The sequence below is a fragment of the Phalacrocorax aristotelis genome, chromosome 7 (assembly GCF_949628215.1).
Source record: "Phalacrocorax aristotelis chromosome 7, bGulAri2.1, whole genome shotgun sequence".
Classification (NCBI taxonomy): Eukaryota; Metazoa; Chordata; class Aves; order Suliformes; family Phalacrocoracidae; genus Phalacrocorax; species Phalacrocorax aristotelis.
Window position 1 is genome coordinate 3,144,204 of NC_134282.1, and position 15,520 is coordinate 3,159,723.

Here is a 15,520-nt window from a genome sequence, read left to right on the forward strand (position 1 = left end):
GATTTCTAGTCTATCTGCTGGGAAAAGTGCTTAACTCGGACCTAGCTGACGCGGACGGCCAGCCCGGGACTGACCGAGCGGCCCGCGAGCTCTCGCCAAGAGCTTCCGATGGAGAAGCTGGACAGGGTGCCTGCATCTCCCGCTTCAGCAAACTGTGCGGAGGCACTGCTGTTATCCTACGTGATTCCCAACACTGTGTGCTGGTTTGGGCTGGGATAGAGTTAGTTTCCTCCTCAGTAGCCAGTATGGGGCTGTGTTTTGGGTTTGTGCTGGAAACAGAGTTGACACCCCCGGGATGTTTCCATCCCTGCTGAGCAGGGCCTACACTGAGCCAAGGCCTTTCCTGCCTCCCACCCCAGCAGCGAGGGGCTGGGGGGGCACGAGGGGCTGGGAGGGGGCACGGCCGGGACAGCTGACCCCGGCTGACCCCAGGGCTGCCCCACATCACACGGCGCCATGCTCAGCGCATAGAGCTGGGGGAAGGAGGGGGAAGGGGGGGACGTGGGGAGTGACGGCGTTTGCCTCCCAAGTCACCGTTAGGCGTGATGGAGCCCTGCTGCCCCGGGGATGGCTGCACACCCGCCTGCCCGTGGGAAGGAGGGAACGGATTCCTTGGTTTGCTCTGCTTGTGCACGAGGCTTTTGCTTTCCCTGTTAAACTGTTCTTATCTCAACCCACAAGTTTTCTCACTTTTACCCTTCCGATTCTCTCCCCCTCTGCGGGGGAGCGAACGAGCGGCCGCGTGGGGCTGAGTTGCCAGCAGGGGTTAAACTCTGACACACAGATTGGCAGAGAGGCTTCATTCAGCTCCCACAGAATCCAGTCCAAATCCCAGCAAAATCAGCACAAGTCTGCTGGTGCACTTCCACAACCTCTTCAGAAGCCCAGCGGGTCCCAATACTCAAAGCTTCGTCTGACTGCAGCGGGCTTCATGCCAAGAGGAAGCTCCCGCTCCAGACCTCCGCACACGTGAAGGTGATGTCTGCTTCGGTGATATGATGGGCACTGCTGCGTCCTTTATATGTTTTTCTCCTTAAGTCCTTTATCAGGACTGTTAGTAAAATCCTTTACCATTATTGAATCTGATCTAAGTAGTGAGCTAAGAAAATTAAGTTAATGTCATTCTCAGTAACATTTAGACATTGCAAGCTAAGCAGCTGCCACTTATCCCTGGTAACCTGAAGTATATTCTATTGGATGAAGTCTTACAATAACTTAGATTGATTTTGTCAGGTTTGTGCTTCCCCCCCATCCCCCCCAAGCAACATATGTTGTGTGTTCCATATTCGTGAGGCCACATAGACACAGGTTTCATGGCAGTACCTCTGAGTCTTTGACAAACAGATGTTGAAGGAAAGCAACTTCACCCAACACGGGATGAAAGCTGTCTCAGATCAAAATGTTGGGTTAAGAAAAATCTTGTGGGTAATGCTAAAAGCATTTATTATATATTCATATACCAAATCGGTAGGTAGCTGAATTAATGCTTGACTATATTTGTTGAATTCATGCTATCATGTAGAAAAATATTACCGAATGCTAAGAATTATGTTACTTAAAGGACAGCAACTACGTAAGATTAAGTTCCAAAGAATTAATATAATTAATTTTACCCAAAGTCCTGATTCTCGCTAACATCCTAATAGCTAGCTGAAATAGTTTGAAAAGCGACGAAGAGTTTGAAAAGGGACGTTTTTAAACCACCCTTTGAAATAACGAAATGGCAAGCAATTCCCAGTCCCCAAAAACAAAGAATTGGAGCACTATCCTGAGACTGACAGAGTTCTCCGCAATTTAAGCAATACCCGATCAGTAGGGCTTCGCGTATTCCAATACATTGTTCATAACTCAGCCTGATAACAGAATTCAGTTCAATTTACTCTCTGAGAAGACAGAGGTTAATTTTTTACCATTCAGAATCAACATTTTCATCACCTATACCCTTTCCCATTATGAAAATTATTAGATTTGTATAGCGTCAGTTCAGCGCACGAAAAGTGACGTGAAATCCTTCATAACTATTTTTTCCCTTCTGTTTAGTAACAGTGATGGCTCAAAACATGGTATACCCCTAACTGCTTCAGGATTTAGGCTTCGTTTAGCAAATTTAATAAAAGACCAATTATATTAGAAGACTTCTGTGGTGACTTCCAATGTATTTCCGATTTACTCATAACAATTCTTTGGATGACCGCGACAAGCCTTTCTAACCTCAGGTATCTAAGTTCTGCTGCTTCTCAACTGGTACTGATCAAAAAAATCTGCAATGCGTTTCCTTTATCATGAAAAAGAACCTTGCAGTTCCAGAAGCCAGAAATAAGCTCATCTTTCCCCTCATATAGGCATAATTTTCCAAAGTTGGCAGGAAAACCTAGTTTTTTCCACGTTCACTGCTACAGAGAAGTGATTATAATCTGATACGAACGTGTTACATAAACTTTCAAAGCAGTGAAAAGATTCCACATGGGGGAAAAAAAAACCCAAACCCAGACAGTAGATATCTTACAATATTTTATATTCATAAAACAGGTACTAAAGGAAAAAAAAGTCACAGACTTTCAGAGTTCAAGTTTTCCCTCCTAAACCCACGGAGACTAGAGGCTTACTGCACAGTACAGACCGAAAAACAGAGGTCAGGATTCACTTATTTGCCAGAAAATAGATGGGGATATGTTAAAGCACCAAATATTACAAAACACCATCAAAAAATTTTGCTTTTTGACAATGTTATTTGACAACAGACCAGACAGCGGACAGCTGCCCTTTCACCTATGTTTCTATTCACTTTGAATTATCTGTGTTTTTCAATTCACGTACATTAACGCTAAAATTAATATATTTAGCAATAGAATGCTATTCAAGCAAAAAATACGACTAACATAAATCCACATTGTTAAAAATTACTCTAGTTTCATATACATTTATGAAAGCTTCCCAAGCATCACGAGGAAACTAGACACGGAGAAAATGCTGAGGTTTGTAAATAAGATTCCACTCGAAACAAATCACAAGAAATTGTAAGACCGGCACCTGACTGCATTTAGACAAAACCACGTCAAGGTACGTACCTGTACATCCGTTGCATATTTTCAGCTTTGATTTCCTTGAGAATTTCACGGTAGATATGAAGGTTATTTGGTTCTTGAGACGTTGGGGGAGAGGGGCACTTCTTGCGTGCATAATATCCTACCACAACTCCAAAAATAAATAAGATCAAAGCAGTGCAAAATACTTTCAGTATCTGAAAAAAGCTGCAGCGGTTGCTCTTTGGTGCCTGTCTCGTATAGTGTGAGATGTAGTCGGGGTCTTCCTGAAGCCGCTGGAATCTTCCCTTCGGAGAAGATGATGGCTGGATGGGTTGGAGATCAAGGTCAGGGCTCTGCAAGTTCCCCAGCTGATGCTGGACCGCACCATCCAGTCGGAAATGGTCAAAGCCGGGCTCCTCCAGCTCCTTTTCCATGTCCCATTCCAGTTCCAGCGCTGTGGCTTGGAGCTCGTCGCTGTCGAGGTACGGAGAGTGCCCCTGCGCTCTCTGGTCTGCATTCACTTTGTGATAGGCCATCTTTTTATCTATTAAAACAAAATTTAAAGAAACCCTAAACGTTTGTTTCCTTATGTATACCAATTCATTTATTCCTTGCAAGCCTGGGAGAACTAAACATCTGCAATAAAAGGGAAAAACTGGGTTCTCAGTATTTCACTCTCCCCGTTTCCACCGTCCTGTCTTCTTCTGTAGGATCAGCAGTCCCATGACCATCATCAGAGGGGAAAGAAGATATTTAAAAGATATATAATATATTGTAAGAATATGAATAAAGGGGATTAACCATTGCCAATGGCAAAACACAAAAGTTATCCTATTATTTAGTCAGTCCCCAAGAGAATATTAAAAGAACTTGAGTGAAGGCACAGAGATTCCAAAACAATTATTTATTACCTGAAAGTAATTGTAAAGCTTAACAACTGTGTGTATCATTTTCATTTCACACACCATACACAGTAATGCCGTTAAAATAAAGTTGAAAAAGTAGAAATAATATAACTTGCCTGATCTGATTCTAAACACAAGGAAATGCTAAGTTAAAAAAGGAAATTTCAGGGTGACACTGTACTTACACATCAATAAAAGGCTTCCATTTAGATGGAGCATTCTATTATTTATAGGTATTTTAAATGCATAGTTCCTGAATGACTGATGAATTTACTTAGAAATTGTCCCAGTTGTTGTGCTCCACTTATTTTTCCCATTTTAATGAATCAAAAGCACTGCCAGGTAAGTATTTTATCAAAATCACTCCTTTAATAGCAAAGCGTATCTGTGGCAATTCTAGATATTTCTATGCAAGTATGAGCCCTCTAAAGGGAACTCTGACCTCCAGTACAAACATTCAAAGTCAATTTTCAACAAATCATTTTTAACAGACTGCAACAATAGGGTGCCGTTTTCCTCCATACTTTGACAATAGCTTTTCCATCACATAAGCATCTGTAATTTAGGGCTTTTCAAACATCAGACTCGCTCATCAATTAGAATAAAATGAAGGTAAAGATATTAAACTTCTCACAGCGATGGGTGTCAGACTGACATCTACAACACTACATTATCCCTCCATTTTTACATTTTAAGGCATTTTCTTTCTCTAAGACTTACCTCCAGATAACATTATTGAGGCCACATAATAGACAAACCTACTCTAATGACAAGCAGACTTTAGCTTTTTGAGGCTCTCTGAAAAGAGCAAACCGCTAGAAAGCATTGATATAATGAAACAGCCTATTGTCCACTGAAAGACCACCTTGCTCTGCACAATACCAATTTACAGATCCTATTTCCTGGTACAGCCATACAAATATCCCTCAGCAGTCTAGGAACAGTCAAGAGAGCCCGTACCTGAGGTTTGCATTTCAAGTGTAGCTATTCTATATACTTTGCAAATCAGTGCTTCACCTGCAGTCCAAATTCTTCTCTATGCGGAGGAAGCAACCGAGTTTAGAGTGAGCCGGACTAAAGCATCTGAAGTTGGAATTAAAAGCTGCATTAATTATTTAAATAACGATAACAGATTTTCATCTTTAAATTCCAGGTGAGTCAACAAACGGCTTACGGACTTTGTTAGCCCAACCCTCAGGTTTGTGAAGGCCCCTCTGAACTGTGGCTCTACAGCCCAGCAGGTCGACCTCTTCCCCCACGGTTGTGCATCACCTCGGGATTCCCCATGGGACCATGCTGTCTCCTCATCCAGGTTGTTATGAAAGAGATTCAATAATATCAGCCGCAGAACTGTTCCCTGGTGCGCTAAGCTTCCTACCAAGCACCAACTGGTTGTCAAATTATTTATTATTATTCTTTGGAAAGCCGAGCTATGCAATTTTCAAACTATTTATCTGCCCTTTCGCTCCTTCTCCTCCTGTTTTGTTGATGGAGGGATTAATTTGCAAACCATCAATGACAGAGGTCACTACCAGATAATAACAACTGCCCAACAAGCTCATCTTTCCAACTCTATTTCATACTGCTTTTTATTAGAAATTAATAAGTGTTTTGTCCTTCAAAAGCAAAACAAATCATTACTGTACTCCATAAATACATAATTTTGACTCTAGAATTACTACAGTCATTTAATAAACTGCTTTAGCCAAATAAATAAACCCTTAACAGATTACTACACTATTACCCACGGAATAGGAATTAAGGCAGTTTTTCAGATGCAGCTGCATGGCACATATTCATCTTGCTGCTCTTATAAATGGTGACCATTTATTTGTAGGTAAAGTTTCCTCTGCATTTACGACATTTTAAAAATGTATGTTACTGTTCAATGGAGCGTGTTAATAAAGGTTATTTAAATCTACACATAAGCGCATAATAAAAATTCCTATGAAATTTCTTTAAACGGTTGTCAATGCAGATCAGTAGTAACCACTTTCCACCCCTGAGTATCTGAGCATGTCAATTTTCATACAAAGGACTAAAACCAGTTACCTCACTCCAGAAAGAAAACGCAAACAACTAAATGAACTGAAATTTAAAAAAAAAAAAAAAAAAATCAATATTCAATTCAGTTTTATATTCGAGACCAGTCTTTGGTGTACGGGATCGCCTCAGTAATGCATGTGCTTTAGTTAAAGAATGCAAAGAATGCAGGAGTAACCCCAGTTACCAGCCTCACTTTTTCTCCTAATATTGCCAAGTTCATTATCTGAGTGTAAGGACACAGCACAACTTACCACAAAGTATCCGAGACCAGCGCCCGCAGTGTATTTATCTATGCCTACAGCCGTTTTAGAAAGGGGCCTCCCGATTCTCAAGGCACAAGTCGTTTGTGCCATGTAATCTATACTACCAGTTCTATTTAATATTTGGCTGGTTAAGGAAGTAGCCGTGACTTAAAGATTATATATTACGTGCAATTTTAGGTAGGAATTAGAAGGATGAAGAAAACACTACCTACAAAATAAAAAAAAATATGGAGAATAGAGGTATGGATAGACTGTGAAGTCAAGAAAAAACACTACAATACTCTAGTTCAGCCTTCTCTATAACACAGACCATAAAATGAACATATTTTCGAATGACACTTTTGAAAACTTCAGGAGATCGAAAATCCACCCCATCTGCCAGCAAGCTGTTTCAACATTTAATTGTTGTTAAATATATGTTTTATTATAAAGAAAAAAGAGCAACTGCAAAATGCCAGAAAGTCTGAATGTGCACCGAGTGAGCTTCACAGCTGTTTGACGGGGACAGCAAAGGGAGTCATCACCTCTGGAATACTGGACAGAACACGGCTGATGACCGATCAAGTTGACGTGCATGTCTTACTGCCACTTATCTGTGGGGAGAATTAAACATTCTAAAGGTATTAAACATAGAGAGGTATCAAACCAACGCTAAGCATCCTTTCAATTAACTCTACACCAGAAATCAGGAGAGTCAGCTTTATCAGATCATTATTGCCTTAACAAACCCATTTCAAAACTATCTACGCGTCCTTTGATCTTAAAAAAATCACACATTTACATCCTGTCTGATAGGCGCATCTTGTTATGAAACATCAGAAGAGTTTTTTTTTGTGACAGCTTTCCTGCTTGAATCCCTTATCAATGAAGCCTTTGAAAACGATATAATAAGGACTACATGAAAGGTGTTGCATCTGTATCGCTGCCGCTAATACCTCTGCAAGAGAAAGGTCAGCTTGTGCGACCATTTTAATGAAACCAACAAGGAAAGACCGATATGTAAATTCTTTGTGACTGGTGCCATAGTTGTTAAATCCAGCCCGTAAACAGCTGAGACGATCAGCGGGCTCATTCCCAGAGGAAGAGTAGCAAGTGTTAACGCGCTGCACACAGCGAACATCTTGGGCTGTTTAGTTTTCATTACTGGAAAGGCAAACTTTACCCAGGAATTGTACTAAAGGCATCGTGGCTTCTTTGCGCAGTCACAAAACCAGGGTTGTTGGCTAATCTCATTTTAAAGGTTCTCTTCCGCTTTGATTTTCTTCTCGGTACCCTCTGTGCAGAGTGTTTTTGCTTCAAACTCTCTAATCTTAGTCCCTCTAATCTTTTTGCATCTAGGCAAGCCCCCAAAGCAGACAGAATGTCACCTGTTTGAAGGGCGAATAGCTGTAGTTATGGCAGAAATCAACACCCACCACACATACAAGTCTTTAAAGTGCACATGACAACAATTTAGTACTTTGTTAAATGAGATGACGCCAAGTTTCAGGCCTAGACAAATTTCTGCAGAGTTATAAATCCCTGACAAAAGTTGTTTGCAAGAAGAGATTATGATGCCCTTGTCAACAGCAGCATTACATCCTACTGCAATTAAAAAAATAATGTGATATTTCCATCATCGCTTCCTTAATTTTCTGATTTCTCCCTTCCCTCACGTTTGGGATACGGGCTTGGCAACCAGTTCCGTTACAGCAGAACAATTAAGTTCCTTGTCACTCTTCACAGCCACCGTATAAAACCAAATGACGACACTTACCAGTTGCTCGTGGTTCACTGGCTGACTCAAGACGAACACAAGCTCAAAAACACATGCAGCATTGTAGCAGAAGACACGACAGAGATCAGATTTGAGAAAGGTGTGTAGAACGCAGATAATCAATGAGTCTGAGCTGCCTCTTCATGTAACACTAATAGGTACTACTTGGCACACGTGAGTGATGTAGAATATTCAACTACTTCAAAATCTCTCACGAATTTTCTCAAGAGCAGCTGTGCGGAGCAGGATACTGTTGACACAAAGGATGACTACGTGACAAGAACAAGGTCCGGGGGCTCAGAGAGAGAAGAATTGCTAGGAAGCTCCTTCGCACCCAGCAGACAACTACCACATAAGAGATGAGGCAGACTCAGCTGGTCTCTAATATGCCGGGCACGTATTACTAATAGAGATATTTTCCATCCTCAGGCATGTTTCGTTTGCAAATACCTATTTGCCCAAAACAAAACTCAGAAATATTTACTGAACTTAGGGTAGCTAACAGCATCTGTGATACATGCACAGCCTACCTAGGAGGTTTATTAAAACTGCAGCGCGATCAGATCAGTACAAATGGCTCAGTTACGGGGTCCGAGTATTTCCTGTAGTACGGGCTGTGCTGCTGCCTCTGCTTTGCTTCCATTCTCCAACAGCTTCTCCCTCCAGCTCAGGCGGGTAACAGCTCCGTTTCCTACCCACTCACTCTTCACCACACTCATTTGCAAACATCGGAAGAGTCTCAGACAAGGAGGGAGAAGCCCCACACATACACACGCTGGTTCCTTAGTCCATGGATTAACCGCTCATCTTTCCTTTGGGCTCCACGCTCAGATCCCACTCGTCTCCTTGGGAAGGGCGTCGCATTGGATCGCAGTGTTTCTAAACGGAAAAAAGTGGACGGAGAAACAGGACTCCCAGCACTAGGAGGGACGCGTTGTGTATGTGAGTCTGGGTATAAGGGGAAGAACTGATGTAACGATGTCCTACATCTTTGTACTTTTGCACTAGGCCACAGCCCCAGCACCTAAACTCGCCTGCCCCAACCACCTCCCCTCCGGGTACCTTCCCACACCTCAGCCTGAGCTCCTGTCCGTCCCCATCCCTCTGGGCTCTGCTCCTCCAGAGCAACCCGGTCCCAAAGCCCCTTGCTCCTCCCTTCCCTGCTGCTGGAGCTGCCACCCCGCTCCAGCATCGCTTCCTCGGCTTCCCTGGGGAATCACAGCAGGCGATGGGGTGGGGAAAGCCCACCTGACACCCAGGGCCCCTCAGAAAAAAGTGCTGGAGTTCTGATCCTGTTTCAGATTTCAGGGACTTGGAGGCATCATACAATCACATCAAACAAACGGCATTCAGAAGGGATGGGTTGCAAAAAGTAAGACTACGTTTCCTGCAAAAGGAGACATTTTAGCCGGGTGTTTCAGCCGCAGTTTGGTTTCAACTGCGGCAGCGCTGGACACTGGGCGAAGCCCCTGTTGATCTCCTCCGCGCCCTGACGCCCAGCGGGATTTGGGATGGTTGGCATCAACCACCTCTTCCTGCAGAGCAGTCAACCCCCTCATTCTTTGAAAGCCTTCATCTTTCCCTTTTCCCATTCTCCCCATACCGACTGCCCATTGCTAACCTACTATTCAGGCTGCCTGCATATATATTTTTTCCAAATTTAAGGTTTCATCGATAATATATTTTGCATTACATTTCCCCAGACATTATAATTGACTTAAATAGATAAACCACAACGCTTTACCAAGACAAAAAACTATTATTGGAGCATTTGCATTTAAGCTTGTAGTTGAATTTGATGTGAAATAAAATTATCGTAAGTGGTGTTTAACTTGAAAATGCTGACAGCGATAGCTGCAATAACAGGCCCTAGCGGTTCTTAAGAAAGTTAATTTTATGACTCATTTCTGCTTTGGAAATTTTTAGGTTGTCTCTCTTCAGCTGGGGCACATTTCACATCAATTTTTTTCCCCCAATCTCTTTCTTTCCTGTTAATTTCAGCCACATTTATATTATTGAAAAAAAGTAATTTTAACTTTAAAAATTTGGGAACTGTACGTTTGCAAGCTACTACACTCTAAGAAGCTGTGCTAATGGGATTCTATTGTACTTCAAAAGGTGCAAACCAACATTACAAAATACTATGTGATTTCAACTCAATGTCTTTTTAAAAACAAACAAAAAACAATCCCAAAAAGGTCACTCATGGACGAGCTACAGGCAGGAATCTGGCCTCATTGTGAGCACAGACTCCATTCCTGGTTTTTCATAGTCGATGCCATAATATAGCAGTGAAAACATTAACACATTCTCCTGGGGGGAGAGGGGGGAACCCCCAAACCACAAAAAATAAACCCAAAAAAGAAAATCCAAACTGACGACTCCGGAGCAGTTGAGATACAAGATTATCTAGCCTTAGTCTAGTCTAATCTTAAGACTAGTGTCCAGAGATGGACATGAGTCAGCCCTGCAACTTCAGTGTATCCCCTGAAGGGAACTGCCCCCGGATAAAAGCACACAGCTTGCAGCAGACCTGCAAGCACGAGACACGCTCAGGGCCCGAGACCGAGTTTCGGTACAACCGCCGATACAGACAATAAGATGTGGTCATGTCTCCTCTAAAGGGAACCAGCTCTTAAGCAACGTAGGCGCTTGAGGACACGTCATCTCCAAGCAGAATGATCTCAGATACATAAATGACTATGCATGAGAAAAGGCACTTATAAAAAAGAAAATATCTCAAACCTGTTTTTAAAAATAACAACTCTGCAGACAAAGACTTCCTCCGTAAAACCTGCACGTGCGACTGACCTGTGCCCAACCTCTGTGCCCACAAGAGCCGTGGCTCCAGCTGGAGATGGCACGTACTCTGAAAACCCTGTTTCTACGGCTTCTGTTGATGAGACCAGACCCGACAGTGGCGTGGGGGAGAGCAGAATGGACTTCATCTGCAAACGCCCTGCTACTCCCGGTGATAGGCAAAATCAGATGAGCTGATCTGGTTTTCAGAGCTTAGGCTGAGTTTAACAAACTCATCTGGTTACCAAAGACTAAGCTTCCTGTTATTAAGACTTCACATGAATATCAGAGGCACGCATGACATACAAAGCCCTAATGTCTCATGTCAAAGAGTAATTTTCTTATTAGGATCAGATTTTAAATGATACATTTAAAATACTGATTCATACAAGTAATACATTTCTGTGGCCACCATCTCGTGGGCTTCTAACTTGCTGTAGAAAAACAGGTCAGTACTTATTTAAAAAAAAAAAAAATCCTTATTTCAGTGTACATTGTATAGAATTTCTTTTTTCATTTCTTGCTTAGTGGGATTTTACTGAGTTTTATCAATTTCAACAATGACATGGAGCCCTTAAAAATAATATATTATGGAGCTGAAGATGGCAACATTTACAATTCAGCCTTATAAAAATTTTCCTGTATTTTGATAGATGACAGCTTTAATGATTCTGTGCACACTTTATAGCAGAAAACAGAGTAAGGCAGTAACATAATTTTTCTGCTTTTTTGAACGATCTGTATCCAAAGAATTCAGAAAACAAGCAAGTTTACTTCATAATCACGCCAAATATATTTTCTGGGTGAACTCTGGAATGTTAAGCTCAAGTACAGAGTGATGTTGCCGCGGCAACCGCTACCGCAACCCGAGATGGGAACATGTTTATGAAAGCACATTTATATACCCGTATACAGATGCCGAGGCACACAGACGCTCCAGACTCCTGTCAGAAGGCAATCGAGCTATTCACGCGTTATCGGTCCCGATCCTGCTCCTGGCAAGGCAAGGGGCCATTCCCCGAAGCCGTTAAGCTGCAGCAACCCCGCGTATGATATATATGTAACGCAAGGTTGTTTCTGCATGTTGTGGCCAAGAAGCCTTCCAGCTGTTACTCCTGTTTCTAGGACCTAAACGAGGAAACCGTAATTTGCCATCAGATATAACATTAGAAGATTTAGTGTTGCCACGGCTATAGGCAAAGAATGGAGTGGTAATATATCTGATGTCCTTTGACCTTTTTTTGGGTGTTTTTCTTTTTTTCCTCCCCCTTAAATCTCTACTGAAATGAGCTGTCAAGCTTGAAAAATATCAGAGTTTGGTCATTTGAGTCTGCCTGGAGGTGTAATTTTGCATGCTGTACAATTCCTGTGAATTTATCACAACATGTTGTTTCACACATAGTCAACGTGGTGTGACATTCAGCGTCCTGAATCCGCCAGTGTCTACATGCTGAAATGAGTTTATCGTTTCGCTTCAAAAGAAAAAACAAGGTGCGTTAGTTCAGGCCAACAGAGAAATCCTCAGTGGATTTCTGGGGATAAAAATCAAAGGAAGCATCCCTTCTTTCTGCTGCTTCATCTACATACCTGTCGGTTAGGCAGGTCTGACAAGGCCTTTCCACATCAGCCAGCCTTGACTTCAGGCTGGAAGCATCTTAAATGAACAACTGATTTGTTCCTTTACTTGGGTATCGCTCACCCTGCAAACATGTTTAAGACCGGTGATGACATAAATCCATAGGTAAAGCTCTATACATCAGTAATCCATACACTTTCAGTAGCTTCCCAGGAGAATTTTACACTTTGATGTAAGCCCTTCTGGAATTAAGTCACAAAAAGCAGCGAGGTCTGATGCTGTTTTCGGCCAAGTCCTACCCAACTTGGACCACAGCCCTGGGAGAGGAGGGACAACTACCCGGCCTGTGGGTCTATCTTCAGCCTCTCTCTGACCGATTCCCAGTCATCACTTGTGGAAATCTCTCGGCCTTGCTGAGACGCATGAAGATGAGGGTATTATATTAAATAAACTAGAGAAGTCCAGTACCCTAAAGACTACCTCAGTTCTCAGTTGTCCATCTCAGCCTGCTACAGTTGCTTTGACACCTACAAGTAGACAGTAAAACCTTTATACAGACAGAATGTATCCATAGACTGCTGTTAGGCTGAACTCTAGGCAGTTCTTACCAACAGTATTAGTCTGTACTAATTTCTTAAGCAATAACTTCTTAAAAAGTAAATACTTCTTGACCACGAACAGAGCAGCCTTAGAGAGGAGCATGACACATACTTCACAATCTAAAATAAGCAGATCAGCTGCTTTAGAGGAAAAACTTTTAATAAACCTTCTTGTTCTTATAGACTAGGCCAGGGTTTACGCATAGCTATTAGAGCTTGAATTGTTTACGCTGTAGTTCTTTTTGATTTAGAGACATTAGCAATTGAAGATAAGCAAAGCGTGCATTAAGACAAGAACAAAGAGGACATATTCAAGAAACATATAGCCGAGTTTGCGGAGTTAAAGTAGGCTATAAACTATATAACTGATGCTTAGAGGTATTTCAGCACTTCCCATCTAAAGCGGGAATTGTGCGTTAACAGAAGGACGGATGGTTGGTGCTAATTCAGCTTTATACCGTCAGCTAAACGTGTTTTGATGATCTTGTACCAGCATGCGTACCTGAACATGGCTATCCAGCCTCGTACACGACTGCTAGTGACGTTTGGGAACTTTTCAACAAATTAATATCAATCAGAAAATGACAATCTGCTGACACCAAAACCCTTAAATAGCAAATGTCGCGGAACAGCAGCTGCGCACGGCCAGTCACTGCGCATACGTTCATACCAGCTAATACGCGCTATTACTTCCTCTCCCCAATTTCCTTTAAAAAGCAACATTAATCCAAAAACACTCCAAGCAACAGCTTGGAGAGAAGACTAAGCCCTCTCTTCCCTGCTTTCAGCTATAAACCAGAACAGTATTCATGTCACAGCAGAATACGTTACAGCTTCTTAAAAAGATGAGATGATATATCAATTACACTAATTCTCTTAATTCTGTAGAGTTATACTGAAAAGTTGACAATTCACAGAACCACAGAGCTGTCGGCTGGCAGGGACCTCTGGGGTCACCTGCTCCAACCTCCCACTCAAAGCGGGACCGCTGCCAAGAACAGATCAAGTCATCTCGTCCTTAAACTGAACTCATCAAGCCTTCAATCAGAGCTGAAGAGTTCAATATGAACACAAACGCATGCCTTTTTTCTTTTTTCTTTGGTTTTTTTTTTTTTTTTGCTGCTGATACATCTGTTTCTTAGTAAAAATAACATCAGTATGCAAAAATAAAAAACCTCAAACCTGTAATATAACCAGTCGTTAACATTCATACAGACATTTCTGGTTAACAAAAATAATAATAATAAAAAAAAAAACACAGAAAAAAGAAATGGAAAAAGAAACTAAAGCCTTAACACACAGACATAGAGCCATGGCATGAAAAATTCATTTCCATTAATGAGACGCGGCAGTCCCCAGGCCAGCGCCCTTTGTACGTGAACCATGTTAATCAGATTGTATGAGCATTTGCAGGAAACTCCTGGGATAGCAAGCAACTATAACTGTATAGCAAGCAGAGCAGATTAGCAGCTTGCTAAAAAACTGCTTGACTTGTAACCCTTGAAGCACACGAATGATGCAGATTTCCTGAATCGCTGATAAATGAAGCGTCTCATTTCTGCAGCTGGTATTTCTTGCAGCCTTTGACTCAATTTGCATGTCACCAAAAATATGTACAAAATCTCCTTCGCCATGTCATTTTTATGTAAGAAACAAACAGATAAGGGTGGCATCAATTCAGATTCGGTCACACGTACTTCTTGTATGAGGCCTTGCTATTGCTATGTTACATCTCCAGAAAGCCCTTCAGTAACTTCAGCTGCGTTGGAGCAAGATGAAAACACGAGTGTTCCCACCAGGACTCGTTGCAGAAGCAGGTTTGGACACGGAGAACATGCTGGTTTCTTGAAAGGTCTAACAAGACAGCAAGATCCAGACTTGACCAAGCAAAATTCTTTCTAAGAGGTCCTATTAAATGAAACCTTCAGCCAGGAGGAGGAAAACAATCAGGATTTAGGCCTTCCTTCAGCTGGCGGCAATACATTTCCTTGCCTCCTAGCTTGGGCTTTATCGGCTGTGATTTCCCAGCAAATGAAACAGATTGAAACTCTCACTACTCAAGACAATTTTGTTTTAAAAACACTTGAGAGTTTCAAGGAAACTTCAAAGTTGAGGGATCTGTAAAGCTTTTTATTGACTTTACTCCCAACCTAATTCTAATCTCAATCACCAGTTCTCAAATCACTGTTTGGACAGAGCTAAGAACCATTAAGAAACCAACGTTCTCAAAAAGCGAACCACAAAATGATGGGAATCGATAAGCTAATTCCCAAAGAACACAATTTCACAATAATCATGAAAATATTATCCATAACTGACTCTGAAAAGGACTCCAAGAAACACGCGATCAGTGACTCTAAATAATATAATAATCTGTTAAACCCTGCCAATTCCTATAGGAGTATTTTCAACATTATACTAATAATTTTGACTGTAATATCAATTATAGTGTCATTGCCTGCCTTCTCTTCAACCATAATACTTAAGTGTCTCCTTGATGAAAAGACAAGAGAAAGAAGGGGGGAAAAATATAAAAAGACTTCATAAAAT

At 41.8% G+C, this 15,520-nt stretch overlaps 1 protein-coding gene across 11 annotated transcripts in view; it reads right to left on the reverse strand.

Annotated features, from left to right (window-relative positions):
* Window positions 1-15,520, reverse strand: part of NAALADL2 (N-acetylated alpha-linked acidic dipeptidase like 2) — a 503,571-nt gene that overhangs the window by 289,295 nt on the left and 198,756 nt on the right. For all 11 annotated transcript variants that reach the window (XR_012661452.1, XM_075098454.1, XM_075098450.1 and 8 more), the window contains one exon: window positions 3,069-3,570. Coding sequence is in view for 10 of the 11 variants with exons in the window: in XM_075098449.1 (XP_074954550.1) it covers window positions 3,069-3,570 (502 nt within the window). In the remaining variant the exon portion in view is untranslated. The remainder of the gene's footprint in view (window positions 1-3,068; window positions 3,571-15,520) is intronic.